Below are 13372 nucleotides of genomic sequence, written 5' to 3' on the forward strand. Positions count from 1 at the left end.
ATGGAACATCAAAAATTGACTTGAAACGCAAAGTTATCTTCAGGGGCAAAATAGTAATTTTTTAATTTTTAAAATTTTTAATTTCGAAATTAATAAATAAAATATTAATTAACATAAAGTAAAATCTTAATAAAATTAATTTAAAAATCTAAATCAAGTCAATCTCATAAGACTTAAGTCAAAACCCTAATTGAAACTCTAATCTAAATAAATCAAGTCAATCTCATAAGACTAAAGTCAATACCCTAATTAAAACCCTAATCTAAAGAAATCAAGTCAATAACATAAAACTAAAGTCAAACCCTAATTGAAATTCTAATCTAAAAAGATCAAGTCAATCTCATAAGACTAAAGTCAAAATCCTAAAAGAAACCTAATCAAACCTTAATTCTCCCAAAAAACTCTATAAATAGAGAGTCTCCACAACCTAATTTCGCAGGTCAAAGAAAATCCTAGAAAAAATAGGCCAAAAAGTCTCCCTAACCTTCTCAAAATCTTGATTTTGAAGTCCTAACCCCTTATCTATCATCCAAACCCTAGTTTTTGTTCACAAAATCTCAAAAATCCTTCACAAAACACCCATAAATCCATCAAAAAAATTAGAAAACATTCAGATCTAAAGAGGTACACTTCATTTTGGAGATCTGAACTGGATCTAGTGATAAAAATAAAGTGAGGAGTATCTTACGATGAACCATTCTACCAGTTCTAAGGGAACAAATCGTTGCAATCCTATAGGTATATTTTATTTTTATCTTTTTTGTTTTATTTATTTATTTTAGATTTTTTTTGCAATGTAATCTTCTTGGAAAATAGTAGAGACCGGCGTTTGCCGAGCGGGATTGGTGCCTAACACCTTCCAACCCCGTAACGTGATCCCCAGACCTAGTTTCTTTTTGTAAATTAGTTATTTTTATCCATCTTGAGTCAATGCTCGATTCCTAGATCATAATAACTAGGTGACGATTCCCAAACCTCGAAAATCAAAAGCAAATCCGCACATCCTGCGGATTGAGGGCGCTTTCAGTGGCGACTCCATTGGGGATTATTAAAAATCAAACTTGAAAAGCCCAAAGTATGGGAAGCATTGTCAGAACAACCTAGTTTTTTATTTTATTTTTAGTTTTTTATTTTATTTTTAGTTTTTTTTTTATTTTTAGTTTTTTTTTTATTATTCTTTTTTGCTCGATTATTGATTGATGGTTTGAATTGTGAATATTTTATTTTGCCACATTTTTCTATGATTCAATGTAGGGTCACTCAAAATGACCCTATGTAATACAGGATTTCAAGAAGGTAATGATATGAAATAATGATTGTAAACCCTTTTTTTTTTGTCTACTTTATTTTATATTTTTGGATTGTTGTATATCTTCTCTTGGCATTATTTGAATTAATTTTAGGTATGTTATTTTAGAGTATCACTTTTATGATTCAATCTAGGGTCATTTTGGGATGACTCTAAACAATGAAATATTCAAATTGACATATGAATTGAGGACGGAATGATAGTGGTTGGGATGAAGAGTCATAGACTTTTAAAAGAAAATATTTTTTGAATGAAACTTTTTTTAGTACGTTAATATGCATAGGTAATAAGTTGTGAAAATAAATTATTTGTGAATGATGTGCTAAGAAATTAAAAAAAAATTACTTTTTTTAATCTTGTTCGTGACGAGTAGAGGATTTCAAGAAAAAAAATCAATAAAAAAAATCATAAAAACATATTTTTTTAAGTGGTGTGCCATTAGTAGAAAATATTTTTTACTGTTTCTATCTTCTTCTCCAATGGAAGAAAGACGAAAGACAACAAGAAAGGGACGCCCTCCCTCTCTCTTTTCGTCTCTCTCTCTCTCCTTCATCTTCCTCCCTCTCTAGCCGTCTCTTTCACGTTGCCTATTATGCTTCAAGATCAAAAACCCAATTCATTCTAGCTGTGATCTTCATTCCGAGATCTGAAAATATGGTAGTGTAATATTTAATTCAGAATCTCATATTCTTTTTCTTCAATATAACGATTTTTTTTCTCTCACTAAAAGTTAGAAAATCGTTGGATTTGGTGTTCTATTTGGTCACTATTGTAGTTTTCTTTGATGAAATGATGTTTAATATAAATTATGTGGTTTGTTGGAGAAATGGAGGTTTGGAGATTTGGAGAGGAAATTGGGTTTTTAATTCTATCTAACATTTGTTGAGAAGAAGGGATGCAAGTTTTGATACTGTATAGGATTGGTAATCGCTTATGTGATGTCTTATTGGTTTAAATCAAAGAAATAAGTCTACCAAGAGGTTGATCCGTTCAGCACCTCCAGTGCAAGATGAAGAGGTTTTTTTTTTTTTTGGCTGTAATTTTTATTTTGCTATTTGCTATTACTAACAGCATAATAGCACTGAAATAAATATTAAAAAAAGGATTTGCTGTAAGTGTTGTTTGTTGGCAGCAATAAGAAAAAAAAATGTTTAAGATGATGTCATATCTTATTTGTATTGTTGTGCTGGGAGCAAGAGATGTAGAAAAGAAAAGACTTTAGCACCCCAAGTGGCAGTATTTCGTCCATTTGTGATGCCAATAGAACAGTTAGGGGCATAAAAAATGTGTTACTTGGCGAAATCAAGACGTTTTGTGCTCACGTTTCAGTAGATAAAATGACAATTAAACCCCCACTTCGTTATTAAATTACGAATTATACGGCCAATGTGTGTAAGATTATATTGAGACTAGTGGTTCAAGTTATCTTGATTATTCTATGTCAAGATACCACGTATGTGCCAAACATTCCAATCGAAAGTAAAGTTTGAAATGTCAACTTCAGTTAATTTTTTTCCTTTTTATTTGCAATATATATATATATATATATATATATAGGGAGGCGTTCGGCGCAAAACATTTTGACAAACATTTTGGCAAACATTTGTAAGCCGTCAGATTTAACGCAAATGAACGGATCAGATTCAATTTCTTCGATTTAACGCATAACTTATCCATTTTCAATTAATTACAGCGCCATCCTTCTAATTTTGATTATTTAGTGTTACCTCCCTCTCTCATTAAACAAAAAAAACAGAGAGTGAGACTCTCTCCCTCTCTCTCGACAGAACTCTCCCTCTCGACAGAACTCGACGGAGAGTGAGACTCTCATTCTCTCTCTCGAATGATCTCTCTCTCTCTCTCAAACCCTCTCGCTCTCGACAGATTACGATAGATTACGATAGAACTCTCCTCTTTCAAACCGATCGAACGAAATAAGGTTAACTGAATCCTTTCTCCTCTGTCGAACCCTTTCTCATTCTCACTCTCGAGTCTCGACAGAACCTCACTCTCTCACTCTCGCTCTCGCTCGACCTCTCTCATTCTCGCAAACCCTCTCTCTCGCGAACTCTCTCGGTTTGATCTCGCTCTCGTTCTCACTCTCTCATCATCGCTCGCACGAACGACGAAGACTCCATCTCCCTCGCAGACAGGTACTCTCTCTCTCTCTCTCTCTCTGTTTAAGCTTTATCTCCTTGGATTAATTTGAGTTTCGATTTGGTGAAGACAAAAAATCCGAAATTATTTAGGGCTTTTTTATTCTGATTTGAGAATATTTCATCTGTGAAATATTTCATATAAAAAATTATAAGGATTTGTTGTTGTGTTTCTTGATTTTAATCTCGTGAGCAGGGCTAGTATAAAAAATTCCGGCTTTTTTATTCTTCACTTGGTAAAGTAACAATAGACTGTGAACCTGATTGAATAACAATTTAGGTATTAATTTGAGTTTCTGTTCTTTGATTTGAGAACATTTCATCTGTGAAATATTTCACATAAAAAATTCTGATTAGTTGTTGTGTTTCTTGATTTTAATCTCGTGAGCAAGTAAAATTTTTTAAGTTCTCTATTGGTCCCAAGTAACCAACCAACAATATCACAAACCCACAAACATAAATTTGAATTTAGTTTATCTACTGTTATTTACGCATGTTTATTTTAATTACACTTCTCAAGATCAGGCAATAAAATTAAGCTAATTTACTATTGTGATTTTCAATTAGTGTATACAATTCTTGCTTGGCATGACTAGATGACTTGTTTCAAATATAGCTCATTCTTTGGAAAACTGAGCAACTATAGCTCATTTTGATTAGGTCTCAACTTTAGAAAGCTTGCTTTGTGGCCCAAACTTTTTTCATTTTCCAACTACTTTGAGTTTATCGAGTATTTGGCTGAATGGGGTTTAGTGCACACTGAATGGTTTAGTTTATCGAGTTTATAATTCTTCTTACAGACTGCTTTGAAGTTATTAGTGGGAGAGGATCAAGATTTGATACACGTAATTCTCATTCTCCTTCGCAGCCATGAAGAATATATTTCTGAAGGAGTATTTGGCTGCCAAGGAATTATTAATATCAATGGGATCAATAATATGTTTGTCCTTGGGACTTGTATTTGGAATTCATATCCACGGAAGGAGGAGTGAAGTATTTGATGTCTAGTTCTCCTACTCTTGCAGCAAATACAAGGATGAGCAGCAAAAGAAGAAGAGAGAACAACAGAGAGAAAAGTGCTGGTTTCCCTTTGATATTTTTGGTATATGCAATTGCACTTGTTTGGGTGTTTAAGTTTTATCTGTGCCATGAGCATGGCTTATATGTGCTTTCGGTTATGCAGCCAATCGTGTGGATATAAAGGAGCTCAAAATGGGGTATTATTCTGTTCCTGTACCATTTTCCTAGATATCCTAACTTTATCTTTGGCTTTGGTTTTCAGACTCAAGTTTAAATCTTAAATGTCATATTATATTTTGGAAAAGCTCGAGCACCTCCTTTAATAATATTATTTTAAATTGGGAAGAACATTACTAAGTGACATGAGTACTTGAATAAGGTGTTATTTGACATGGAATGGGTAGCTAAAGGACATGCATGTTTATGCTTGTTCAAGCAAGTATGAGCAATGTGATTCTCTTGAATAAAAGTTACACTTCAACTGACTTCATCCGTTGCACTTCAACTCACTTCATCTGTCACTGGCCAATACCATTATGACCGACTTTTCACCCGTTAGTATTTTCATTCTTTACATCTACACTAGATCAGTCATTGTATACCTTGTCCATGGCATGATTATCTTTAAAACAGATATGTGTTAGATATCTAAATCTGACCTGATCCATTTCATATGTGTTGGAAAGCTTGCTTTGTGGCCCAAACTTTTTTCATTTTCCAACTACTTTGAGTTTATCAAGTATTTGGCTGAATGGGGTTTAGTGTACACTGAATGGTTTAGTTTATCGAGTTTATAACTCTTCTTACAGACTGCTTTGAAGTTATTAGTGGGAGAGGATCAAGATTTGATACACGTAATTCCCATTCTCCTTGGCTGCCATGAAGAAAATATTTCTGAAGCAGGAATCAAAGCACCCAAGAAACCTCGGAGATGCTCTCAAAGTTAATAAAGCAGGAACCAAAGCACCCAAGAAACTTCGACTCAGGATCGGACAAAGGTAAAATTTTAAGAAAACATGCTCAATTCAATCTAAGTTACTATTATACATCAATTTTGTACCTTTCATGGAAATCGAACTTCATAGTATCGAACCTTGATTTAATTGTTTCATGGTTAATCATCGATAGGTTCCATCTGTTGAAACTTGGGGTTGGAGCTTTTCTCTTCTTTTGCGCTTGCTATGACGTTGCATTTGGGAAGAACCATTACTTCATATACCTTTACCTACAAGTCATGGCATTCTTCATCGTGGGGTTTGGTTACGTTGGCACCTTCGTCCTCAGCTCTTAGCAAGACCCGTGTCTGTGGTGGTATCTCTCTCTTCGACAACGTATATTAATGATATTTTAGAAACATTTATGCCGAGGGGACGCACTCATCTCGTGCCTCAAAGAATTCTGTGAATACTCGAGAACTCAAGAAGATACACAAACTTAAGAAAGAACACATCATATAGAAGCAAAGAAAGAAGCATGCATAAGCAGCATATGGGTTTTGACCCCCAAGTGGATGTGACATCTTTGAATGGATTGCTTGTAATTGTTGGATTTGTAGTTTAGTTTTTTTTTTTTTTTCTTTTTTCAATCCCTTTTGTTGGGTTTTGTTTTGGAGGGATTCAATAAGCTGAAATTGTCTTTCCTTCCCTTTACACTCTGTACACATTAAAGTAAATGGAAAATGAAGTTCACTGCAAAGTTGTTGATTTGCCTTGACAATGTATTAATTAGAAAGCTATTATGGAGATCTTTCCAATGCTATCTTTTCTTAACTATTTCTATCATTATATATGCATATTTCATTTTAAGTTGCAATTTTGCATTTCTTAACATGCAGTTCCATTTATATAACTTCAAGAGCATCATGCATGCCCTCGGGTGGTTTATGTGTGGTATGCGTTTGTATCTAGTTTTGGCAAAGGCATGGGTATAATGAAAGCACTGCATATCGATATATGCAACACTTCACAACCTTTAGAGAGATGATTTTGGATTCAAGAACTCAAAAAAAAAATTGATAGATTGAATTCATAGGTTCATTTTGAACATTTTTATTTGATTCAGTAGGTACCTAAAAAAACATTACAAAAATGATTCAATATACAAAAAGAGTTGCCTGTACATACAATATGTCTCATTTACAATTCTTGTTCAATACATAAGGCATGTTTTACTCCTGTAATGGCCAAAAGAACACAAGACTTCACACAATTGCAAACATTTGATCTGGATGACATGTACCACACTCCTGTTCTAATATCCCCCTTGTTTCTTCAAACAACTCAACAGCCTCATCAATCTTGTACACTTGTACACAAGCCAATCCCATCTGATTCAATATAACCCCAAAGAATGTTGATTTCCTCTCTCCACTAGCTCTAAGCGTTGCTACAGCACTCTCAAAAGAGCTCCGAGCCTCTCCATATCGTCCAACCATGTAAAACATCACACCCATCTGTGCTTCTATCCTTGCAATCGTGCTTCGCTGCCCCAGTATGTCTTCCAACAATTTCATCGCCTTTTGTAAGAGCTTCAATGCTTCCTTGGGCTCATTCACAGATTCGTAGATGACGCAAAAAAAAGGGTGGGTTAAGTAGAAATCCTAACCACGTAAGAGGCCAAGATTAAAGCATTTTGTTTCATCCTCTCTAGTAATACAAAGCATGTTAAAGTGTGGGATATCTTTTACTTTGGGGCCAGTCTGATTGGACAGATGGAAAATGTAATACATCGAATTGTATTTTTAACCACAAAATGGAGGTGCTTAACATACTCCAGTTTGAAACAACCAAATTAGCTTTAAGAGCTGTATCTACAGCTTCTTGGCCCTTTGCAAAAACGACCTAACAATGCAAAAAAACCAGTAATTAGAAGGGTATATAGCATATTGACAAAGCAAAAAATCATGTAAACTTATGGGAAGAGAGACTAAATTTGAAAAATAAAATAGGAATAAAATAAAAAAAACAAACTCATCATGGAAAAGCTAATTAATGTCAACTACATTAGATTAATGAAATTTGTTTATATATATGTTCACTCAATTGGTCTCTTTATACAAGTCTTGTTTGGGAAAAAATGTGGAGAAAAAAAAAATAGTATTTGTAAAGGAATTGAGAGAGAAACATACCTCACCATACAAGACATTAGGTTGAGGATGAGCTTTAATGAAGTAATCAGTCCCCCATTTAACAGTCCAAGAACATTGTAGGCTCCACCTCTTAACAAGTCCATGTTGCTAATAAAGAACTAAAGAAAATTCTGTAAGCAAATAAAAACAGGACCGTCATCATCTAGAAAAGCATTGTACAACAGATTGCTCTATTATGTTAATGAGGTTATCCAATCTCCTAAATTTTACAAGACTGACATGATCCAATCTTAAACCTCAGCCTCAAATGTTTGTGAGAGAAACCTACCTCACATACAAGACATTAGGTTGAAGATGAGCTTTAATGAGGTAATCAGTCCCCCATTTAACAGCTTCCATGCAATTACTCAGCTCACCACTTGCAGCCATTTGTTTTCTAAACTCAACTATACTCCATGATATCATGGTTATAGTGAAGGCCATGGGTAGTCCAAACTTCACATTGTCCCCTGCATCATGGTATCCTCCCCACTAAATCCACCTAAATCACAAACAATCAAAATAATTCAGATCCCCTTAAGGAACAAATTTAAATAAAAAACAAATGAGAAATAAAAATAACTCAAGAACTGAGAAATAAACAAAGAAATAAGGGATCTTTGAAACTTCTCCATTACTAATCCAACTCAAGAATAGAGGAATAAACAAAGAAAAACATTTTATCTTCCTTCTCCATGCAGACCTGGCCACTGAACTCCACCTTCCCCATGCAAACTAACATACTCAGTAAGCAATTTATCTTCCTTCTCCATCATTGTTCTGGACCTCCCAAACCTGACAACCCAACCATTATAGCACTTAAAAGAGTTACTAAAAATGTTTACTAATTGTGTGACATAAGTGCATAATGCCTGATCTTTATATATATGTAATATTATCTACCCCCATCGAATCACTTTGATGTTCCTATCAAATACCTCACACTCCATCTTTACATATATGTCGTGGAAGTGTGTAGGAACCATTATATGGAGGAAAAAAGAGAAGCAGGAAAAATAATCCAACTCACCAATATGTCCAAATCAGACCAATAAAAAAAAAATTAAGTCAAAATCAGAAAACAGACATCAAAGAAATAAAGGGCAGTAAATAGGAATCCAATTTCAGTTAGAAAATTTCAAAGAATTGAAGTAAAAGAGACAAAGAACATGACAGACAACAACAAACATGGCATACCCACACAAACACATGTAATATCCTATTAATGAAGCATACATGAATCTCCCAGACCGTAAAAATATGCCCGATGTTGCACTAAAGAACAACAAATACCGATATATCCGATGATCATAAACCTGTAAATTAGTAACTCCACTTCAGTAAACGATGATAAAACAACAACGCAAGAAAAATAGTTATTGTCATGGACCGTGTGACTGTTGAAGGTAATGGCAAGGACAAGTACGTTAAGGGATCAAAAGTTATTGGAAACACCAAAAACCTCCATAGCACTGGAAAAAGACTTGAATATGAACTTAAGGAAGAAATATTTGTTAAAAGGATAAACATATAAATGGGATGAACTTAAGGAAGAAATATTAGGTACCAAATCAACTCGAAAAATAGGAATTTTTTCGATTTCGAATCAATTCGTCAGAAAAATATGATTTTTTTAGCTACCCAATTTTAAATAGACTTCAAATAGGATTTTTTTAGCTACCCAAATCAAAAATCAGAATTTTCTGAAATAGGTATCTAGGTTTGAAACAAATGCATTTGTATTAATAAAAATCATAACATGATCATAATCATAAAATAAATAACCCAAAAAAATTAAATCAAAAAAAAAAAAAAAACCGAAATAATTCCAGATTTTTTGTCTTCATAAAATCGGAAATCAAATCACAAATATACAATTATTTCGCAGAATAATTCTATGACAGTGTTTGTGATTTCATAAATTTCAAAAAAAATAAAATAACTTACAACTCTGTCAACTACGAAGAGGGAGATGGAGTTGCAGCCGTTCGTGCGAGGGTTTCAGAGTGAGAGCGAGAGGGTTTCGTGAGAGAGAGGGTTTCGTGAGAGAGAGAATGAGATCGTGAGAGAGAATGAAAGAGAGTGAGATCGAACGGACGATTGAGAATGAGAGAGTGCGAGAGAGTTCTATCGTAATCTGTCGAGAGAGAGAGGGGATTGATAGATCGAGAGAGAGAATGAGAGTCTCACTCTCTGTCGAGTTCTATCGAGAGCGAGAGGGTTTGAGAGAGAGGGAGAGAGTTCATTCGAAAGAGAGGGAGAGAGTCTCACTCTCTGTTTTTTTCTGTTTAATGAGAGAGGGAGGTAACACTAAATAATCAAAATTAGAAGGATGGCGCTGTAATTAATTGAAAACAGATAAGTTATACGTTAAATCGAGGAGATTGAATCTGAACCGTTCATTTGCGTTAAATCTGACGGCTTACAAATGTTTGCCAAAATGTTTGTCAAAATGTTTTGCGCCGAACGCCTCCCATATATATATATATATATATGGGAAATGTTCAGCACCCTAAGTTTTACCACACACTTTAACAAACGTTTTTTGTCCTACATGGGTTAGAAGTTTTGGAATGAGCTGATTTTTGGTGAGAATGATCTCTATGATTAGAAGATCATCCTCCCCAAAAATCAGCCCATTCCGAAATGTTTAGCCCCATGTTTACACGTTGAAAAATCGTGGACCGTCCATTTTTTGTAAATCCATTTTGATGGGGTTAGAAGTTTTGAAATGAGCTGATTTTTGGTGAGGATGATCTCCTCACCATAGAGATCATCCTCACCAAAAATCAGCTCATTCCGAAACTTCTAACCCATGTAAGACAAAACGCGTTTGTTAAAGTGTGTGGTAAAACTAAGGGTGGCGAACGGGACCCTATATATATATATATATATATATATATGGGTCACGTTATTACGACCCCCTTTTGGACCCCCTTTGCGACACACCTTTTTGTCTTATATGGGCAAAAATGTTTGGAATGGGCTGATTTTTTGTGAGGGGATCATCCTGGCAAAAAATCATCCCATTCCAAAACTTCTAGACTGTCCGATTTTTGTTGAAAAATTATAGACCGTCCAATTTTTTTAAATCAATTTTGATGGGGTTAGAAGTTTTGGAACGGGATGATTTTTTGCCAGGATGATCCCCTCACCATAGAGATCATCCTCATAAAAAATCAGCCCATTTCAAACATTTTTGCCCATATAAGTCAAAAAGGTGTGTCGCAAAGGGGGTCCAAAAGGGGGTCGTAATAACGTGACCCTATATATATATATATATATATATATATATAATATATATATATATATATATATATATATATATATAATATATATTGTTTTGTTCAATTTTAAAAATAAAAAAGGGTCATCACTCTTCATCTCAACAACTATCATTCTATCCTTGATTTAATATTCATTAAAATCTCGATTTGTTTGGGTCACCCAAAGCGATCCTCGATTGGACCATAAAAAAATTCTTTTGTTTTAATTCATATTTATAAAAAAAAAAAAAAAAAGTTCTTGTGCCTATCTCAATGTTCGTGTATCATCTTGATTGATCACTTTCGTTCTATTTTACCATGATTTTATTGATTGTCTATCTAATATGCCATGATTTGATTGATATATCTCTATGATGTGTATGCTTTGATCTTGAACTAGATGTTATGGATTTTTGTATTTTTTTATCAATATTTATTTGATATTTATGGTTTGATGGTTTGATCTAGCCCACGAGCCTATTTATCTGAAAAAGGCCTCGGGCATACCCCACCTTGTTTTGCACACATCACTAGCACATTTACTTTATTGTATTGCATGCTTGCATGTCCATTCTAGCCAATGTGGCACTAGTGTATAGTCTGATCTCCTTGTGAGATGGGACGTCATGCATGAAAACCACAACTCCAATCACGTACATTTATGGTATATAAAACTGGAGCATCAGTACCGTTTGATCAGGTGACACTGAAAGGTATATTGATGCACCCATGCTGGGGCGACTTGAGCTTTTGTCCTATTGTAAACCACAAAGTCACATGTCCCGATCGCCAACCCTAGACTCGTACCTATACGGTATATCAAAGTTCACCAACTGCACTTCTTGGTCAAAATTAGTGCCTAAGTGAGATCCTGCCCTGATGTACCCTACTGTACGAGGGGGATAAATAACGTCTATTCTAGATGAGAGGTATTTAAGTGGGCCCTTGCTCAGCATCGTGCACCACCTCTCAACTAGGGATTAAACTGACTACTTTTTTACTTCAGAGATTTGAGTTGGAGTCTTAGATTATCACCTATATGATATATCAAACCAAGTCACCACGTATCGAGAGGTATATAGGTGCACTTGGGCAAAGGTGGCTAGATAAATCACATTGCACGTAGTGAACCTAGAGTCTAGAAATCTCCCTATAGGTCACGACTCGAACTTATCGTGAGTGTTCCCAGATTGCTTTCGAAAATGGACTTTACAAATGTTGAGATTAGAAAATTACAGTTTTGTCCTCAAGAGACCAAACTTTTGTTAATTTAACTCAAGGCTATCATATTGCTGGGTGCACCAACCCAATAAAGAATCCATTTTCATAATGACCCAGTCCATCTTGGTCCAACAATCATGATGGGTTGGACCATTCAAATCAAAATGATATTCAAACTTTTTACTGAATTCGAATTTCAATCCATTTAAAAAAAATGTTCTCCAAAAAACAATATTTTCCAAATGAAAAATATTTTCCAGAGAAAAAATGTTTTCCAAATGATAAATATTTTCTAAAGAAAAAAATGTTTTTCAGAAGAAAATGTTTTTCAAAAGAAATGGAAATGAAGGAAAAATGATTTACAAAAGACCTATTTTTACATGGAAAATTTTTGAAATATGTTTTTTACAAAAAATCTATTTTTTCCATTGACATTGAAAAATTACCAAAATATGTTTTTCTAAAAAGAAAATGATTGCAAAAAATAATTAGATTTGTGAAAATTTTTATATAATAAAAATATTATTTTTCAATAATTTTAAAGAGTGCAATAAAATTATTTTCCTTCTGAATAATCATTAAATGGATGAATTGTTTATTGGATTGGTGCACAGAATTCAATAAAACCGTCGGATTCATTAAAATGTTATCAAGGGGGTCACACTGGAATTGATTAAAATTCACTTTAAATGAGACTTAAGGGTTATCATTGTACCTAAGCTCAATCGTCTATCGTCTAGTTAGGATTGTAAGTCCGGTCAATTAAAACAAACGTCAATACCTAGTCAACAGTCAAAAATGGCCTCAGAATTTCTCAACATCGGCCAGTTGTTCCCTAAAGATCATAGTGCCTCAGTCCTGTCAGTTGTAAGCAATATCTCGAGTCCATAGTTTGTAATCAAACCCGTTGTAGGTACTTATTTTAAGTTTTCATGAGTCATTTGAGTTAGCTCGAGTCCCTTTTTTTATCAATCCGTCAATATCATGTCTTCTTTAGATCGAGTCTATTCTTTTCCTGTTGAGTTGAGTTAGTTTGCCAAGCCTAGAACAGCATCTGTCTCCTTATTTGAATAAAGAAAATTTTTAAATACCTCGAGCACATTAACGGATTAACTAGTAATCTGACTTCAATGATAGATTTGTTTCTTGAACGAGAAAATAATGATTGGGCTCAACCCTTAGGTCATTGACCTCAAATAAAAAAATTTCCAAGAAATTCAAATAGAAACCATCCTATCCCTAAAAGAACACAAGGAGATAATGAATTTACTCA

General features: G+C 34.1%; 1 protein-coding gene and 1 long non-coding RNA gene across 5 annotated transcripts; one reads left to right on the plus strand and one right to left on the minus strand.

Annotated features, from left to right (window-relative positions):
• The first annotated feature begins 3016 nt into the window (after positions 1-3016).
• Positions 3017-6222, plus strand: LOC147381581 (uncharacterized). The gene is made up of 5 exons (XR_015174474.1): positions 3017-3462; positions 4491-4567; positions 4649-4682; positions 5295-5483; positions 5614-6222. It is a non-coding gene; the product is annotated as an uncharacterized LOC147381581 (long non-coding RNA).
• Positions 6223-6521: 299 nt separating this feature from the next.
• On the minus strand, positions 6522-9770 carry LOC147381582 (endoglucanase 15-like). 4 transcript variants are annotated; one of them, XR_015174473.1, is made up of 6 exons: positions 9560-9766; positions 8849-8928; positions 8316-8407; positions 7902-8114; positions 7613-7743; positions 6522-7325 (listed from the first exon to the last, which is right to left on the minus strand). XR_015174473.1 is itself a non-coding variant. In XM_086430228.1 (5 exons), exons 3-5 carry the CDS (start codon positions 8054-8056, stop codon positions 7295-7297), a joined length of 294 nt encoding a protein of 97 aa, XP_086286354.1. In that variant the 5' UTR covers positions 8057-8114; positions 8316-8407; positions 9560-9754; the 3' UTR covers positions 6523-7294. The 4 variants fall into 4 exon arrangements, 1 of the variants encoding a protein (XP_086286354.1); XR_015174472.1 differs by having other exon boundaries at positions 7902-8407; positions 9560-9770; XM_086430228.1 differs by lacking the exon at positions 8849-8928 and having other exon boundaries at positions 6523-7325; positions 7613-7720; positions 9560-9754.
• Positions 9771-13372: the final 3602 nt, after the last annotated feature.

This window comes from Akebia trifoliata, unplaced genomic scaffold (genome assembly GCF_017979445.1).
Source record: "Akebia trifoliata isolate Shusen 1 unplaced genomic scaffold, ASM1797944v1 Contig00345, whole genome shotgun sequence".
In the NCBI taxonomy this organism is placed as follows: Eukaryota; Viridiplantae; Streptophyta; class Magnoliopsida; order Ranunculales; family Lardizabalaceae; genus Akebia; species Akebia trifoliata.

Bases quoted from the DNA above. Each gene is read 5' to 3' on its own strand.
- LOC147381582 (XM_086430228.1), bottom strand. From the start codon at position 8,056: ATGGCCTTCACTATAACCATGATATCATGGAGTATAGTTGAGTTTAGA. The intron at 7,721-7,901 runs GTAGGTTTCTCT...GTTCTTTATTAG, and splicing joins CCTAATGTCTTGTATGTGAG to CAACATGGACTTGTTAAGAG. The intron at 7,326-7,612 runs GTATGTTTCTCT...TTGCATTGTTAG, and splicing joins CTAATGTCTTGTATGGTGAG to GTCGTTTTTGCAAAGGGCCA.